The 14523-nt window shown below is 37.3% G+C and overlaps 1 protein-coding gene across 5 annotated transcripts in view; it reads right to left on the bottom strand.

Moving 5' to 3' along the window:
- ENAH (ENAH actin regulator) overlaps window positions 1–14523 on the bottom strand; it is an 89781-nt gene that overhangs the window by 41794 nt on the left and 33464 nt on the right. For all 5 annotated transcript variants that reach the window (XM_027911422.1, XM_027911423.1, XM_027911424.1 and 2 more), the window contains exons 2-3: window positions 3790–3955; window positions 2213–2390 (exon numbers count right to left, since the gene is read on the bottom strand). In XM_027911422.1, coding sequence (XP_027767223.1) covers window positions 2213–2390; window positions 3790–3955 — 344 coding nt within the window. The remainder of the gene's footprint in view (window positions 1–2212; window positions 2391–3789; window positions 3956–14523) is intronic.

Raw genomic sequence — 14523 nt, 5'->3', positions numbered from 1 at the left:
CTAACACAGATACATTACAAACATTATCTTTAAATATTGTCTGGAAATGTTGCAAGGCTTACAGAGCAATCCTATAGGCATAGTTAGGATTTTTTTTTTAAAGGCAGCAGTGCTAAACTACTCATCTTCAGACATCTGCTGAAAATGATACTGATCACGTTAAGCTTTGGTTTTATTTCATTGTGAAGGAAGCTAAAGAGCACCTATGTGTCAGTGACAGAAATAGCTGATCCTAAACAACTACACAGTCCTTTCTGGCTGACAGGGCCTAGGGAAGAACAGTTATCTCCTGTGCCCATCACTAGCTTGTGATGCAGCTAGTTAATGTATTTTGACTTGTACCTACTCCTGCTACCAAGTCAAATCACAAGGAGAAACAGAGTGACTACCTCACAGTTCAGAAAACTTAAAGGTTACAACCAGTCACTTTCACACATAATTACACAACTTAATTCGTGTCCTTGTCAGGGCTACATCTCAAAACTGTCGAGAACAAACCAGTAGATGACAGCACTGTAGCCAGCAACTAGGTTGTGATGCTGCAGCCGAGTGATACCCACAGTCATACTCAACTCTCATTTTAAAATTTGCCTGAAAACAAAACAACCACTCACAAATTAACTGGTCTTAAATTGAATGAAGCAGACAAACTCCAACTGAAGTGGCATCTTAGTTCACTAAAACTTCTGCTACTGGAAAATATATCAATGTAGCTGTTAGCCCACATATACTTTGCATAAGGCAGCAAGAAAACTAGGATCAGACAAATTACAATAATCCATGAAATGAAAAAAAAAAGACACACTGACCAAAAAATGAGCACTGTCATGCCTGCTCATGTCATTTCAGCCTCTTTAGTAGCTCAGTTTTAGTTAATGAGTTAAAATAAACTATGAAGATATGGATATATACATATACACATACACAACATAAACCTCTCAAACTTGTGGTAATTATCATTGATCAGGGCCTTTTTAGACTTTACACTAAAAGAGTAGAAACCAGCACTTCACGTGTTCCCAAATGTTGGGCAGGAGACAGGTGACAAACAGTCAGAATGCATGAGGTGTTTACAACTGAGTAATTCTTAGGGAAAGAACTGAGAGATTTACAAGAGGAAAATACCCAACTGAGGGTAGGAAAATGGAAAACAACTGGAATATTTTAGCAGGCAAAAAGAAACCTTGTAACTCCAGCTACCATTTCTATTTTGGCCTCATATGTTGCATAACAGTATAAGACTGCAGAATGTATCATCCGTGGTCTAGATAGCTTAGTTTCAAAAGGTAAGTCTTGAAAGAACCACCAGAATAAAGAGCAACTTTATCTGAAGTCACCTCTTTTGCTGCAGTTGAGACAGTCCTAGTAAGGTTATCTACAGCCTCTCCTACACAAGAGAAAGAAAACTGGTACAGAAGAGCTATCTCTTGTTACACGGGCAATCTTTAAAGTTTAATGAGGACAAAAGAACTCTATTTGGTTACAAGAACACAAAGGACTCTTAGTATTTCAAAAGAAAAACTCCCTGTGTATGTATCACAGTGTTATACTGGTCAATTTGCTGTAGAGCCTACTTAGAATATGTTACAGATACCACCTGGAGACTGAAAGCTACTAATTTTTTCACCAATTTTTTAAACCCTATGTCACCCTGTATTCAAATAAATAAAAAGGCAGACCTGTTGTCTAAATTTTTTTTGTTCCTCTGAATGTTATCTCTGAATTTAAGGTCTCTCTCTAGAAAACTCTTTATGGTAAGAACTGCCAAAGAGGATGATCTGAATTCCAAAGTTTGGAGGAAAAAAAACCTCATATTTTTATAATAAATCAGTAATAAACGCGAAGCAAAAATACTGACACAACATAGGAACACTGGATGTCTCTAGAAATCCTGAAAAGTATCCTAATTACAAGGTACATTTTTCTTGGTCAGGTCTTAAAAAAGCAAAACCAGCAGTTTATATAGGTAATAGATAACATGAAAATTGATTTACTTGCTAGGAATTGCATTTACAGGGATGGCAGTGCAGTTGAGAATCACTGTTAAGAAGCAGTAATTAGTAAGACAAAACACTCAAATAATTAAAATGCCTAGAGGCTGAATCATGATTAGAAACAAGATTTACTGACTTTCCCACATAATCATTGAATTTTTTCCATTTCTGCATTTGAACAATCTTAGGGGGAAAAAAAATACTTAAGAGACTCTTACCAGCTTCCTGTGAATTTAATACTTCTAAGGCATGCATCATGGCACTTGCAAAGACATTGGCATCTTCTTTGCTGCCAAAATTCAGACCGTACACCTGCCTGGCATCACGCCACTGGTGGAAGGTCTGGGTAGCCTGATTGTACTTCAGCCCTTTCGGAATGGCACAATTTATTACCACCTACAATCAATAAAAGAAAAAAAATTTACTTAGGTTTAAAACTGCTGTTTTACCACAAGTTTCAGCTTTGTATACATTTCATTTCCTAACCACACGGGTTAATTCAAGAACCATAATCTGCAAGACCACAATGCTGAAGCACATAACCATTTCAATTTTAATTCCAAGGCTGTGTGTAATCAGTGCTGAGAATACACAAGGGGACTAATGAGATATTTTGTATCAACTTTTGTAGCTTAAGTGTTCTCACTTCAAAAGATGCAGCGATGTTTCGTAACAGCAATGTAGTAGCATCAACAGTTCTGACTTGCAGCAGCAGACTACTTGACGTGAATATGCACTTGGAATTCAGAAACTCAGTTTTCCATGAATTTCACAGAGTATTTTTTTTAAACCAAGTTATCACCTCTCTGAGGCTGCTACACTCTTTGGCTTGCAGGGCTTTCAGCAGCAGTTTATGTGAACTTCAACAATGCATCACGAGGTATCATTCTGCAAGATTGTTACGGTTCACACAAAAGATGATAAATTCGAGCTGGTAGTAAAACAATTTACTACATCCACTCAGAGGATCCCATTGCACTTTGATAACTGGATCACTCTCACCTTTTTTGCTGAATAATGGGAGGAAATAAACCCACACTTGTTCTCAGATGAATGCACAGAGACCATTTATTACTTGGAATAAGTGTTTAATGACAAATAACACGGGAGATTATCAGTCTATCCTTCAGGTGTGTGATAAATGACCAAGAACAGACCAAAAGAATTCTATGAAATGCTGGGAGAAAGGGAAACAAGTTTAAGAAGCTTTCCTCCAACAAAAGATCAGATTTTTAACCCCATCGTAGTGTATCACATGGCAGAGCATATTTCAAGACACAATGCTAAACTTGCCATTTAATCCCAATCCAGTAACTTCATCAAGGAAATTAAGATATAATCCTTATTACTCCCTTCTCAGTCCCTCAAAGCAGTAGTAGGTGATCAGCATTACCAAATATCAGACAACTTTTTGGCCAAAATGATCTGGGAAAATGAGATATCATGCATCTAAAGTTTTGATAGGACAGGAAGAGCTAAAAGACAACGGCTGGTGTCTACACAGACTGCACCTGACTGCACAGAGTGGGGAAGAAAAGCTTTCAGGTTGCTACTTTGCCTTAAAAACAAGCAGATGACTTCTGTGTACACCACTAGCCTTTGTAGAGATATCTGTAGGAAGGAATGGTAAAAGGACTGTTGCCTTGGAGGTACGTAAAGTTCTTAGTTCACAGGGAAAAAGCAATAATAGTTTTTCTCCTTTGATTGAAAAAAAAATCAATTTATTATTTATGAGTCCCATCATTTTGCTGAAGACTGATTTCTTATCCTTCCAAATTTTCAGAGATTTCCTTACCTGATGATCCTGAATCTTCCTGCCCACTACTCTGAATGTGTTGTTGCCTGTGTGATGATATATATGAACTCTGCTGAATCCAGTTGATCCACCAGCTGGTACCCATTTCTTATTGGCATCGTCGTAGACCATTACAGCAGCTCGTGCTTGGCAGATACTCTGTTCACTGTTAAAATACAAATATTTAGGAGGAGAAAATAAAATTACTTATGGCAAACCATCAATTTTTGGGTCAGTTTTTTTTTTTTTTTAACTGAAAATGTTAAAGCAATACTCCTTGCAACTTGCTGAAATACCCGCTTTTCTGAATATAAACCCTGTAGCACTTTGACATTTTGCTTACATGTGTTCATTCTAAAAAGTTATGGGCAAGACAGACAGGCCTAACTACTAATGAAAGAGATCAAGAAGATATTTACTTTTTCTGCACTTTCCCCCTCTGCTTTCTCCTCACCACCAACCATGAATTTTAATTAAATGCCATAGCCATACACAAAGTTTTCTGCAAAAACCGAAGAGTAAAGAATCTAGAGTCACACTAGCTTCGTACAGTTTGCATTTTCCAGTGGCAGTTACTTCCACAAGAGATGAGATTTGGAAGGCCCTTGCTCCTTTTAACATATTTAGAAGAAAACAAACACATGTAGGACAAAGTTCGGCACAACAAATTCACCAGCCCGTAAATGAAATGCATTTTGGTTTTGACACATTTTACAACAGTTGACACCTAGATGTAACATTTTCTCCCTGAGAAAAAGGTTCCACTGATTACTGAAAAGTGCAATTTCATAAGGAGATTGCTATCAGTAGCTAATCCTGATTATGCCAGTCATCTGGAAGCTAAAGTACAGCCCAAAGGATACAAGGGAGCGTATCACGAATGCCATCATATTAGAAACACAAGAAATCAGAACATACCATAACCAAACTGTTTATTAGGAGAGGAAAAGGTGACACTATGCAAGTTGGCTTTACGGGAAATGTCCAGATGCAGACAGGAAGTAAAAATAGAACAGAATGATATCTTATCAGTAAGTCAAATTCTCTGAACATACCACTCCGGTACATCCAACATTATAGAAAGCACATGATGCCTGGCTTGCAAGGAATGTGGCCTGCCGTTTGGAAAACCGAGAAGGCTGAGGAGACAGACATTCTTCAAAAGTTACAAAAGGAAAGAAATGAAGTATTTCTTCATATTTTACGAAGGGGGGAGAAGATACCTCCCCACCCATCTTTCTGGGACAGGGAGTAGGGGAGGTTTTGGTCTTTATTGGTTGGTTGGTTTAGAGAGGGGGGTATGTCTTTGTTGGGTTTGTTTGTTTGTTTGTTTTAAAGACCATGCTGAATTTCCTAATATCTTATTTCTGTCTCCCAACACAAGAAAATTCTGCACTGTATCCAGCTGTTTTATTAACTTTCAATACTGACATTTTGTAGAAAACAACATCAATTTCTACAATACTTTCCATGACAATCTAACAATTAGAAAAGCACTGAACACTGAGATGCTTTTCAAGGCTAGGGGAGAAGAGGGAGTACTGAAATCATGCCTCTTATGCACATGAGAGATTCAAGAAAAAACAAGGAACTATGTTCTTAATTTTAAAAATGTACGTGTTCTAGTCTCATCACCTATTCAACAGCTAGATAAGAATTGGATTGTAACCTCTAATTAGACCATCCTTTTCCTAGCCAGAAACTAGTTCAATGTAGGGACATTAAAATTACAATATACATATATACAGTGGTTTTTTTCTAAGCATAATTTACAGTTTAGACTGGAAGGACCACATCTGATCCAAGAAGAAAGATTAGATGCAAAGAAAATAAATTTAGTTACAACTTTTATGTGTTTCACAGCCCCACTAAAAATATGGCACAGTTAAATAATGTTCACTCACTTGAGAAGAGGGCTACTGGATTTCTTAATTTTTAAGATATTTTGGCACACATCCTAAAGTTCAAACCCAGAAACATTCTGTACTGTTCACAAAGTACATGACAAACAGTAGTGGTTTTTCTAAAATGCCTAACAGTATTAGAGTAAACTTGGAAAACTTCTGAACCCACAACAAATTTTACTGCATTTGAATTTGGATCGATCACAAGCATGATAAAGTGTAGATGACAGGACCTAGATACTGATTTGGAAGCAGAGCCATGTGGTTCGCAGAGTTCTTGCCAAAAAAATAACTTCAACTCAGTCATGTGCCAGACAGATTAAAAAAGAAAAAAAATCTATTAAAAATTGAGACCATGATTCTAAGTTAATATGTTCCAATTACAATGAAGGTAGAACCATAGTGATTGAGTAATGGTACAGTGATCAGAAGACTTAATTATTAGGACAGATCGTCAAAGATTAGGAGTTCTTATTCAGGGAACTTTCCCTGCCTTGCCTTGGTCCTTTCACAGGTCTAAGTTTATAGAAGTTTTTATGATTTTATTTAACATATCGAGAGGACGGGGGGGGGAGGGGGGAGGAGGAAAAGAAAAAGAAAAACCTATTCATTTTAGAACTATTTGGTATTCAATGGCATACTTCACAAGTGCAAATATAATGACCTTGGTAGAATTTCTAGCTTTTCTTTAACAACTGTTAAACTATTTTTAGTTCCGCTTCTCAGGCTATGCCTTGTAACTGGAACTATTACCCAAGTCTAGATCTCAAATACTTCATGCTCCATTTAAAATAAAACAATTTTTTTAACAGGGAATTATTCTTATCCATATAAAGGTACGAGATGATTCACACACTTCTAAAAGTTACAAATAAAAACAATTTCCAGTTGACCTTTTCAATCACTACACAATAAAACTTCTGCCTTCATTTCACACAAATCCTATAACTAAAATTTCAGTGTTCCAGGTATGTAATTTTCACATCCAGGTATCGATTTGAAGGTGATACACTCCCCTCCTGCCAACAGTTCCCACCAACCATCACTTTGTTTATCAGGCTGCAACAGAGAGATGGAAAAATGAAGCTATCCCTATTAGAAACAAATTAAACTGTCACAGTACGCTAGCTAGGGGAGATTTATTTAATTACTTTCTCTTAGTAACAAGTTCTCTACGGTGATTACATTTCTCTTTGAAGAAAAGCATGGAGGCATGAGCTTTAGTACAGAATCTTCAAGTCTGCTCTTCAATGGCCACTTGATAGTTTAGCATTTGAATATAGTATGTCATATATTGTAGCCATTAGACACCATAAAGTAAATATTTAAGTCTCGAAAAAAAAATCAACTTTTTCTAGGAAAATGCCGAGCTTAACACACAGACTGTTACTAAAACCTGAGCCAGTGCTCTTCTATTCCTTTAAAATTATATATGAACTTAACATTCAGTTCAAAGGAAAAAGAGCCAACTGAATCAGAACAGTATCACTTATTATATTTCTTGCTTATCATGCTTCTTACACTTCCCTGCCGTACTTCTAACAGGAAACAGGTCTTCACTGATCTCTGTATTCATACATGATTTCCACAGGGTCTGCTGTAACACACACGTCCCTTACATGCAGGAACTGACCTGTGCTAGGATGACTTCATTCACTGCACCAGAATCCCTTTGGTCTGATCAGAAACGCACATTTCTTATGGACAGAGTACTTTCCACTAGTGGGAAATAAACACATTGTCTACATTCATGCTCCAGGAGGAAACAAAAAGGGTTTTCACCTATTTGCCACATCTTCACCTATTTGCCAAGCATCCTACAGGGTTTACTTGCCTGTCTACAAATTTGCCTCTGCCTGGTGTCGTGTAACAGTTCCAGAAGCCATTACACTTGGATTAGGCTGCCCTTTCCCCAAATGAGAGCTCATTAGGGGATGTGGGAGAATGAGCAAAGGGATCTATCTCCAGCTTCCAATGATACTGCCAAAAGGCACAGCTGCTCTAAAAGCTGATTGCTAACTTATTAGGGCAACGATTTGGGGAACTGAACAATTAACAATTGGGACAATCTGAACAGTAACTACGAAAAATGGAGAAATCGTATGTTCCCAAGTAAACTTACTAAACTTAGTATGAGTTATAATATGTATATATTTGCAGAAAAGTGAAAATTCACACAAGAGAACATCCGTGCAAAAGAGTGCTTATCAAACCTTAGAACCTTAGGAAACAAAGTGTACAAGCTTTTTTCCCAAAATGTAAAGCTTGACAACTAGTTGGATAAATATATTTTAGGAAGACGACTTCTCTAGACAAAGATGTAAGGCTCTGATTGTTAAAGCCAACCATTATTCTGGGTAAGTCCACCTACAGCAATACCATATAAAGCCAAAGACAGGGTGGCTGGTTTTTATTTGGGGGGGAAGAGTAGGGGGAGGTCTGGCACTCAAAAGGCTCACACAAAAAACCACAGTAGTAATGAATCATAAGATTATTCTTATGGGAGAATATACTTTCCTCCTCCAGTGATGAGATCATATGGAAAGCTCAAAAACCATAGCAAACTGAACCCTAACACACATCATTCTTTTGCCCAGATGGAATGTGTTCATTCTTTCACTCCCAAGTTCTTAAGCTCAAAGCACAGTGACACCAATCCACAGTCTGCTGACTTAAGCCTTTTTTTTTTTTCCACAAAAAGTGAATGCTTGGTTTTCCTCTCTCGAACTAAAAAGGATAAACATACTTAACTGATCAAACTCATATGAAAAACAGCACGATTGCAGCCACAGAACAGATCATTTACATATACTAACAAGAGCAAGGAAAAGTTGTGATTGCTCTCATTCTCAACCTTTAGTATTTTTCTCAGTGATGTAACAAGGTTTTTAAAATGACTTCCCACTACCGCTGCTTCTGGTGATTCAGGGATTTTTTTTTTTTTTTTTGCTATGTTCTCAATTTAGAGAGACATAACAACATGTTCTTAAATGTGCAGTCTTTGCGGGGCAGAAGGAATAGAAAGAGACACTGATTCATCAAACGCCTGTTTAGGATTTTCAAACCATGTGGCACAACGCTAGAAAGAAATTCCAAACGTTTCAAATCCCAGCATCTTAAAAATACATGTTTTTGAAAAGCAGCTAAATGCTGGTCCAGACATCAAGTTATATATCTTGGTGGTGGAGTTCTGCAAGATGATTTTCCCTGCTTGTTCACGAACCCTGACTGGCACATCCTGGTGAAAACGCTTGTTCTCCGTTCTGCTATTAAAAACATCAAAACCAATCAACCAACCAACGACAAAAAGCCCACAACATATTGTGAGCTGTACCACTACTTTCCATTAACTAAAACAGACACCCTGTAGACAAGGTTGTCATGCATTCTAAGATGCTCATTTGGCTTAACACTACAATTAAGCTACTTGTCAGCATCTTAAAGTTAACATAAAAAATGCCCTCAAATATGCTCCTCACATTATAGTCTGCTGAAAACCAGACTGAACTCCATTACGTAGATAAATATTTATTTGGGGAAGTAATGGGAGGGAGGTGGATTTGTTGAAGAGGGTGACGTGAGCAGGTTGAGGGGAAGAACTTTGTGTTACTTTAATTTTTAACTCATAATCAACCACTTTAATTTTACTCGTTTCTTGAACTTTGTAACTTTAGCCAAAAGGACACCTCAGAGGAAGCAACAATTGGTAACAATTGGTATAACAATTGGTACCTCCTCCAGGCAATTGGACTGGCATCCACACCACCAACAGGACAGCACAGAAAAATATAACCCATTTGGGCTCAGCAAAGATTAATGAACTGGTTCTTACAATAAACTAATTTTCTCTAACTCATCCTCAGCTAAAAGGCAAGAGTCTCAACTTTTTCTGCATTACTAAAACCCAGCTGAATATGCTGCTGCAGGGGAACATTTTGGGCTTGGTACAGCAGAAGGAACTAAGCTGTTCTATTCTACTAGGAACTAAGCTATTCTACTTGCACCCAGCTTCAAATGACCACTCCAACATCTCAGCTAGCACAGAATTTACTTGCTATTTAGGTTTTAAAATAAGACTCAGTTAGGACCAGCTGATTAATCTCACCGGTTTTCATGTGGATTCTTCTTCAGACACTACAGTGCCCCAGAGAACAAGAGTGTTTGTTGATTCCTTCTAGCAGATCAAACTCAAGAGTTGCTGTTCAAACAGGAGATGAATACAGAAGTAGCTCCAGATTGCTTCACTAACAGCTCTGCTGCTGCTGAGTTAGTACTTGCCTGTGCCTAGAAAACTTTTGATTGATAACTGAGAGCTTCATTCATCTCTCCCACTTTTTTGTCTCTGATAACTGATTCATTCATCTCTCCCACTTCTCAGTCTCTGATAACCGAGGTTCATTCATCTCTCCCACTTTTCCTTCTCATGAATTACTCAGAATACAGATTAGCTGCAACATCAGAAACCAGTGGAAAATCCTGCATAGGAAAAGTCTCAACTAGAAATAAAACTAGTACTGCTGAAAAGCAGTGGAAACTGAATCACTAGGATTAATAGCTGGCATAGGAAAGGTGCTTTGCTTTTGGCACAGAATTCTGCAACACTCTAGAGTTTTAGCTGGTACAGTTAGTTGAAGACCAACGTACTTGGCTCAATGAGCACCTTCCACTGAAAGAAAATCGCTTTTCATCTCATGTATAAAAGCATTTAACATTAATTTAAGAGCAGTCTGCTCTTGGAGCCAGAAAATTTACGGCATAAATTTCTCTTCTTGCTATAAATCTGCTCCTTGATGATTTTGCAATGGTAGCTTGTTCCACAGCAGCAGGTGAATATCAAACAGATGAAGGAAATCATTGCAGAACACTCAGGCAGAAAAAGAAGCATTATTTAGAACAGCAGCTTGATGTCAAATGAAAGCCTACTTTTCACACAGAATTACCAACTTAAAACTCAAGGAAATTTTTTTTTCCCCAAAACATTGTTTCACATGCCATATTTCATGCAGCGGACAATGTAATTTTGTGTTGGCAATTCAATATTGTCTCTAGGTTTTTTCTACGCTGAGTCACATAAAAATTCAACTATTCCCTCACTGGAAATCAGGAATATCTAAGAAAGAATATGACAACAGCCAAACTAAGAAACAGTCACACTACACGGAGACAAACCCTAAAAAACCCTGAAGTATTCATAGGAATTATAAAGAGGAGAGTGAAAGCCATAGATTTTGAGTAGCATGAAACTAGTTGTATTTATGATGGTTAACTGTATATATAACATGCAGTAATGTAATATATAATCATTAATACTGTATTATTATACATATGTGACTAATTTTGTTTAGTCACAGTCTCCACCTTAAACCTAAATTCATAAATACTCTCTGAAGTCAACCTTCCAACTGTCATCACAAACCGAGGATGATATTAAGATACCCAGTATGCATACATTTCAGGTGAGGAACTATTTTAACCAGTACAAGTCATCAAGTCTCAACTCTTGAACTAAAGAGCCTGTATAATTACCCAAAACCAGATACCGGTTTTTAAATAGGAACAAAAAATAAAAACATTTCATATACAAAGGAAGGGGTGTGTTTACTCCAGCAGACAAAAGGAACACCCATTTGTTGTCTTGTTTTTTAAAAAATTTTAAATTCTTAACTTTTATCATTCACAGTAGACACTGCCTTCTAAAAAACCAGAGATGTTCAAAAACACCAAGATCAAACTCAAGACTTCATGTCCATCACTTAATTCGCCATAGGTTACCTGCTAACCTTGATCTGTACCTATACAAATACTTGTATATATATATATAAATACTTGTTTGTATTACTGTACTCCTGTTCAGATATTTAACTATTTTTGTGCCTGTTAAGGGGAATAACTTGTCATGGTTTGCATTGCAGGTTCAAGGTTTTCCTTATAAAGAATTTGGATTGGAAAAAAAAATGCAGCACTAGAATGTACTTATACGTGTCCAAAAAGAATGCTCAGCCTTGTACAGACAATACTTTACATCCTTAAAATAAAATGCGAGGCTTTTAAATCTCAGTGAAGAATAAGACATTACAAAAGTTGTCCAAACCTTACTGTCAAAAAAATAGTAGGTTTACCTAAAATTCCAAGTTTGAGACAGAGAAGTAAGAATTTGGATATGCTGGAATTTTATACACAAGATTTGGTCCTTGCCTTGTATGCAACCCCAGTGATAATTTCACAGAAATACTTTATTAGAAGACCTCATTATTGAGCTTTGAGATAAGATTTTCAATGAAGCAACCTGCAAGTGAAAAAAGCAGTATTTTCTCACTTTCTTATAGAATTTTCTAGATCTTTTTATCCTATAGAGAATCATGAAGGTTTTTTTTCCCAACAAAAGTTTCCAAAGAATGTTTTGAAAGAAATCAGAACTACACAGAGGCTATTTCACTGTAATGCATTTACACTGATGGTGGAGTCTTTCTAGCCATTATTTTTATCCTGGTAAAATAAAGTCTCACATTTAGACTCCACAGAACCATGGTATAAGATATTTCAGTTCATGCTTCCTCCATGCACTCATCCATATTCTTGTTTTCTTTTATCCCTTTACACAGGGTGTTCTCTTAGACATGGCATTTTTGGTAATTTTTATCCAGATTTTTTCCTGAAAATACTGCATTGTTATAATCAAATCCATTTTTCCACTGATTCCTCAAACATATTTCTTAAGGGCATTTACTACTTTACTTATACTAAAAGGTTATGCAGAATCTATGCAGTCATTGAAACAGATTACGTTCCCCTCAATGCAGATCCGATACAGTGGCAATGCAAGCCAAAGGTTTTGCCACAGTAAAGGATAATACTGTCTGGATAGTGATTTTACTCAACAGTAAAACAGGAACAGAAGATTCCTACCACAATTTTTCCTCTATCTCAAGACAGATTTATACCAAAAATCACTTTCTTGGTTTGTCTGCCTATTGTCAAAGCTAATGAAAAACAAGCTCTACAGCAAAATCTGGGAATGAACCAACCTGTAAGGACCAGGGTACCCTGTAATTGAACAAAGCTATCAACTGTAAAATCACTATCTTTTCAATCTGTAATGATTGTTCCTATTCAGTAAAGTTCAAATCTTTTAACTTGAAGGTCTTAAAGACCGGGCCAAAAGCTATCCAGAGACATTATTTCTTTGTTACAAAATAGTCTATTTTTTGATGGCGTTTTGCTTTCCTTGCCACAACAATTCCATGAGTCTGAGCCCAACATGCTGTGGAAAGCCTTTTTAAATGGGCAAGAAAAACATCTTCAGCAACTAGACTGACAGCTGATGATTTCCTCTGAAAAAACAATTAACATATACTTACTACCTTCTATCCATATTTTGACAAAAAGTGACCTTCTCATTTCTTAAGCTCTCGACACACGGTACAAATCACAGCATTAGAAGCCCAGATTTCCCGGGCAATCCAAGTTCCCAAACACATTGCAACAGAATCCATCATTACATTACCATAACTACAGATCATGTAACTCATTTTACTTTCAGATAACGAACGCCCAACTCCTCCTGGAATAGCAAGACAGTAGGATTTTTATATTACCTATTTAATATAATGGTAGCCTCTGATGTAAAGGGAGGTTTAAAGGCATCACGACTCATCTTTGATACATCCTGGCCCCAGTGTTAACACGGGAATGTGCAACTCACAGTTCACTACAAGAAAAAGTCTTTTAAGGAGTGTCTTTCTAAAATTTAACTTCACTTAAAAAATATGATGTAAAAAAACCTGTATTTTCTTAATTGTTTTTAACCATCAAGTTGACATTGACATGAATGAAAACTAGGTCAGGTTGGATGGGACTTAGAGCAACCTGGTCAAGTGGAAGGTGTTCCTGCCCATGGCACAGGTCTGGGAATCTTTTAAGGTCCCTTCCAACCCAAACCATTCTATGGTTCTGAGGGTTAATCAAGGTAACTGTGAGCAGCAAAGGACACAGAAAAGGCTACATGTATTTGTCTTGGTCTCTGAGGGCAACTTTTGTTCTCAGACTTTCCAGGTCTGCATGAGGACTGGAGTATTACCTGAAGGAGAGGAAAATAAAGTTCAGGGTTCCAGTTCAATGAATTGGATAGAGGGAGTCCATCGAATGGAACAGTTTGCACCCAACACAGGTGGAGGTGCTACATGATGAAATTGTGAGGCTACTTTAACATATCTTTACAAGGTGATCAGAAGTTCCTGACAGTTTGAAAAAGGCCAGTGTCATGACCACCCTCTAGCAGAACAAGAACCAAGGTTTAGGGAGCCAGAGGCTCAAAGGATTGCAGTGAGCAATTTGACATCTAACTTGTTCACTATTAATGGTGCATTTCTCAGGGGTCAGCACCAGCTATGATGCTGTTTAAGGTACTTGTTAATGACCAGGATAATGGGATGGAATGCAACTTCAGCAAGTCTATGGATGGCTTTCCACAAAATGGGAGAGACTGATATGCTGTACAGTGGAGCTACTGTGCAGAGGTGTCTAAGGGAGTTGGAGAAACCAGATGACAGAAACATCACGAAATTTGAAGGCAAAAGCAAAAACTTTCAACTAGGAAAAACACCCACAATGCTGTACAAAGTGATTATTCCCCTATATTCAGACCATATCTGACACATTGTGCCTAGTTTTGGGCTCCTAGGTGGAAGGAAAGACTTTGGCAAATTGGAGTAAATTAAAGAGAAAACCATTAAGGGGGCTAGAGAAAAAGATGCACTATGAGTGGCTTCAACAGCTGTGCTTGTTTGGTCTTAAAAATGGCAAGTCTCTTCGCGAATGAAGAACCGGGGAA

Source organism: Empidonax traillii, unplaced genomic scaffold, assembly GCF_003031625.1.
Source record: "Empidonax traillii isolate 1590-97213 ecotype Southwest subspecies unplaced genomic scaffold, ASM303162v1 scaffold31:size1920502, whole genome shotgun sequence".
NCBI classification, from domain to species: domain Eukaryota; kingdom Metazoa; phylum Chordata; class Aves; order Passeriformes; family Tyrannidae; genus Empidonax; species Empidonax traillii.
Note: the sequence above shows the minus strand (reverse complement) of the source record. Positions and strands in the feature narration are given on the sequence as shown.